The sequence below is a fragment of the Physella acuta genome, unplaced genomic scaffold, assembly GCF_028476545.2.
Source record: "Physella acuta isolate Inbredline_101_S28 unplaced genomic scaffold, ASM2847654v3 ptg001146l, whole genome shotgun sequence".
Taxonomy (NCBI): Eukaryota; Metazoa; Mollusca; class Gastropoda; family Physidae; genus Physella; species Physella acuta.
The window spans coordinates 1-5,040 of NW_026732663.1; the positions used below are offsets into that span (position 1 = coordinate 1).

General features: G+C 30.9%; 1 protein-coding gene and 1 long non-coding RNA gene across 2 annotated transcripts; both read right to left on the minus strand.

Moving 5' to 3' along the window:
- Positions 1–1,424: 1,424 nt before the first annotated feature.
- On the minus strand, positions 1,425–3,258 carry LOC131956374 (membrane metallo-endopeptidase-like 1; the record flags this gene model as incomplete). Its single annotated transcript, XM_059320767.1, has 3 exons — positions 3,117–3,258; positions 2,278–2,361; positions 1,425–1,559 (listed from the first exon to the last, which is right to left on the minus strand). Coding segments are annotated over exons 1-3 (361 nt in total), but the record flags the coding sequence as incomplete, so codon positions are not given.
- A 564-nt stretch (positions 3,259–3,822) lies between these two features.
- Positions 3,823–5,040, minus strand: LOC131956385 (uncharacterized). Its single transcript, XR_009388956.1, has 5 exons — positions 4,870–5,040; positions 4,640–4,666; positions 4,329–4,367; positions 4,087–4,173; positions 3,823–3,923 (listed from the first exon to the last, which is right to left on the minus strand). It is a non-coding gene; the product is annotated as an uncharacterized LOC131956385 (long non-coding RNA).

Here is a 5,040-nt window from a genome sequence, read left to right on the forward strand (position 1 = left end):
CGCAAGTCGGCTCGTACTATGTTTATACATTAGGGCCTAATCAAAATTATTTCTAAACCTGTCGTTTATCTTGTTAGTTTAATTTTTTAAAAATAATACATCGGCTTGATACGGAATATGAATATACATCCATATATTCATCATTAATGTAGCGTAAACATCTGTAGGGCCTATAAAATTACATTTTTAGCAATAAACGTTATTAACCAAATAAAAACTGAATCTTTCAAACAAAATATAGTAGTTTCAAACAAAATAGAGTAGTTTCCCTTGACAGTTTTCTATTCGTATGTATTTTATGTTGATTTATGTTTGTTTTTATAGCTGTCTTAAAGAATGTAAAAGTAAGTAGGTATGCATTGGTGTATAACATCCTTTTAAAACGTACGTAGGCGCCACAGTGCTCACGGGGAAGCCCTAGGCTGCTCCGGGTCACTCAATTACCCACAATGCAGGATACCAGTGCTAAGATAGCCGGTCTAGAACTCTGGGCGCCGAACCGTATACTAATAAAAATCGTACCATCCTTGGGTGCCGCCCTTAAGGAATTATGTTTTTTTTCTTTTTTAAAAACCTTCTCATCAAATCCTTAAAATTTAATGGCGCTCATAAGGATGGTGTCAAATCGGAACAGTATTTTATTTTGGGGGGGGGGGGGGGGGATCGCATAGCTTCCTACAAAGACGTCGCTCTTGTGAAATTGAAAAAAATTCCGCAGGAACCTCCACAAGAGTATACTCAACAAAAATGTTTTGGCGATTTGATTAAAGGTGTCGTAATTCATATAGAAAAATGGGACACAGATATTTTCATTTTTATAATATAGATACATGTATATTTCAACTAGTGTCCGCATCCCCGCCCCCTCGAAATTCAGTTAGCCTAGATCTACTAAAAAATATGAAAAGAAAAACAAATTGCACCTTTATAGTTAATGTGTATGTTTTATTAATCTTTACATAGACATGGAAGTGAAGTAAGTTATACATAAAAATCAAGATATCAAAATCGGAAGCAGAATATATAATTTTTTACTAACATTATTTAGTAGTCTTATTTTACACGTTCCAAAGAAAATAAGACAACAAAAGGCAGCTAATTAAAGAGTCCTATGCTACAAGTTCAAATTATAATATAATGCCTCCACTTTTTAATTATCATTTTATGTGAAGGGATGGTGGGGCTTATAGTCACAATTTTCTCTATTTGTTACACATGAACTCTTTAGGTTAATAAAATTTAAAAAAAAACGAACAAGTTAAATATAAACATTTTCATATTGATAAATTTGTAGTCCATACTGTTATTTTTTAGCTAGATTGATAGATTCTATTCTAAAAAATTAGATGAATATTACTAGCGGTAATGTTTACATAGTGAGAAACTATCAAAGTGGAAAGTAAGAGCATAATACATTTACTTACCTATTTCGTATAACTTGATAACTAAATCTTCAATATTGAAATCACTTTCCCTCCACAGGCTATTTATAACAGGAAAACCACCTACTGAGCTGATCAGGTCTAACAAAGGCTTAGCTCCCCTTTCGTCCATTTTACCTAAATCATATGCACGTGACCAATAACTAGTACAATACATCGATAATAAAAATGTACAAACATTTTAAAATTTGTGGACAAGATAATAATTTTATCTTTCCTCGATATTAACGCAATGATATAACAGGCGGAACATTAAAATCATAAAAAATCCCATCCAAATGTGTGAAGCCTTTAACCTCTCGTAAGTAAAGTTCCCTTTTCAAACCTGACGGTCTATAGGGCAAGTGAAGTAGAGTTCACTTGTTTCTGTAACCTCGGCATATGAAGAGATAGTGTGGTCAGCACTATGCCTACCCGCCTTGACTCTCCCTAACGTGAGTTAGGTACCGATCAGTGCTGGGTGAACTCAAGGACGGTTCACAGACTTGAACCCGGATTCGAACACCAAACTCCGTCCCACTCATAAACGAAGAAAATAAAAAGTATTGTAATCATGCACAAAAATCGAAATGGAGATTTTGATAAATATTCACGTATGTGTGTTTATGAATAGGATATCTTTTCAGTTAGTAATGGCGAAATTTCATAATTCAATTTTAAATCTCCGTTAAATTAACGTAGTAAACGTTGTTTATGTGTGTATTTCTACGATATAAAAAAAAACAATAAAAAATGTAATATGATTGCAAATTTTCTTTTACAATTCACAATATTAAACGCTCGATGTTTTTTATGGACATTAAGAAGATGAAGTATGTATTTAATTTGACCAAACCTGTGTTCATGCAAGCAGAATAGTAGGTCTCTGCTACTGATTCATAGACTGGGTCACTTTCAAGGGTTTCGTTGCTAAGCAAATCTGTGAAAGCAGTACACGTCTCTCTAATACACGTTATGAAAAATGATCTGCACATTTATAAGCTTTTATTAAGTTCACATTGTATGGTTGTTTTTACTTTCTCGTATACAGAGTATAGATGAAGTATATTAATATAGAACCAAAATTTAATGAAATTTTGACAGCTTTCGCCTTTTTACCCCTCACTGTTTAATCGATTACGGAATTTTCATTCGTGAAAAAATAGAAATAGAGATTATTACAAATTGTGTCATTTTTCAAAATTTCGATTCCGGAAAATATAGTTCACCAATCCTGTTCGTCCGCGTGTGTGTGTGTGTGTGTGTGTGTGTGTGTGTGTGTGTGTGTGTGTGTGTGTGTGTGTGTGTGTGTGTGTGTGTGCGTGCGTGTATGTTTTTGTGTGTGTCTGTCTGTAAACACTATAACTATAGTGCCGGTTTAGTTACGTTGACCAAATTTCACATGTAAGTATTTTATCTAATGTATAGATTTCAGTCAAATTTTATAACCGGAAGTGGTGCAACAGTTAAAGCCTACAACTTAAGTATCATAACAACAAGTTAACTAACATTAGATTGTAAGTTGATTGTTTCTATTAAAAATTGAACAGAAGTGTCACTTCGCTCTGTTTCTGCCGGAGAACTCGAGAACTGTTTTAGTTCCGTAGGAAAAGTTTCATATATAAATAAAAGATTTTATTCTTAATTTGCTTTCAAACTTCAAGCGACCTCCCATATCTGGAAGTGGTACTTTACCTTTCAGCCTGGATCCAACTTTATCACGAACACTTAAGAAGGATCCTATCATGGAAGAATCATCAGGAAGGTGTGTGTTTTCTAACCATCCACCGCATGAATAACGATAGAAGTCTTCACACGGATCCACATTCAAATCCATGTGAGCTTTTAAAGCACTTGCTATTTTGAAAAAGTAAATAGTGAGTTAGTAATACAATTACATAAGATTGTGAGGAAAGACTCAACAAAACGAAGAATACCAATATATTACTGTTAACAATTTTTTTTTACAGATTCCTCAAATAAATTACTTTTCTATATGTTAAATTTGTAATGAAAAACCTAAAGTTTACTATCGAATTTAAGTGGGTATTAAGTGGGTATATAAAGAATATATAGAATATACAGAATATATACAATTTACAGAATATATATATATATATATATATATATATATATATATATATATATATATATATATATATATGCCTACATATGGCATATACAGAAATTCTAAGCATATGTATATTTTAAAAGGTTAAAGGCATTAATACACTTCTATTCCTAAAATTTCTTTTTAAGACAATGAGTTAGTTATAAAGAGTTATACTTGCGTCATTTTTTTTTGCATTGTTAGTACTAAGAATAAAAACAGTGTAAAACAGAATATAATTTCATTTTATGTAATAAAGTATACAGAGGACGTCTTTTTAATTTTCACATTTGCAGTTAAATATATAAATAGGAAGGTGTCACAAATCAGCTTACCCGACTTACACGCTTCACTTTTACAAACACGAGTCTTCAATGGATCATCCGATGTGGCTTTATGTATATATATATATATATATATATATATATATATATATATATATATATATATATATATATATATATGTATATATATATATATATATGTATATGAGGTTTTAGTAAACAAAGTAAGATTTTTAAAAAAAATGTAAATGTGAGCAGTAAAAAATCCTACAGAAATAAGTTGTTTCAGAAGTTCCATTCGTGGAGCTTTCAATCGGTGGTTCTTGTGTTTCAGTTGAGGTCGGTGTTGCAGGGCTCGCTGTTAAATTGTTAATTCACAGAAATATAACAGACTTGTTAAAGCTAGTATATATAAAAAAATATACATCTATAATGAATAGGGTGACTTTTTAATACCTGTATGTATTGAGAATCTAATATTAGCAAAAAAAATATTAATTAAAGTGAACTCACAATTTGTACAGTTTTCACATTCGCCTGCAACTTCATTTCCTATAATATAAATTTTAGCAGTTTTTGCTTATATAACTAATTCTTAACGCAAACAAAAAATAATAGTTAAAAAATTAGAAAACCACGATCACCATTATACACACACATACGATTCCTAATTATATTTTCTTGTTTCTGTTTAAAAGTATAATAAATTACTTATTGTTTCTGTTTTGTCTTTTACATACTCGATATTTTATTAGTGACAATAAAGTTGATGAAACACGTATTTTTAAAAAAGTTACATCTTTTATTGCTACAGTCATTCTTACCATCAATGTTGTTTGTGCTAACCGATGCTGAAAATAAAAAATAAACAGTTTAACCCCAAAAAATACCCTTTATAGCTGGTAATAATCTACAGTTTAAGGTATTTTAAGTTACATTTTTTTTAGATTTGGTTTTTATTTTTAAAATTATTAGGTGTACTTTTAATTTCCTTACATATTTGATCGATATTTTTGTTTAGCCACAAATAAACAAGGCCGATAAACTTAATTACCCTTTGATGAAGTGTCTTTGAAATAAGTAAAGATGAAAACTGCCATGAATATTTCAAGGAGGAAGATGAACAAAATAACAATCAAAGGCTTTAATATGTTCATTTTGATGGTATCGTGCGCAGATGATATTACAGTATGCCTTGCTTATCTCTCCCGATGACCATATGTTG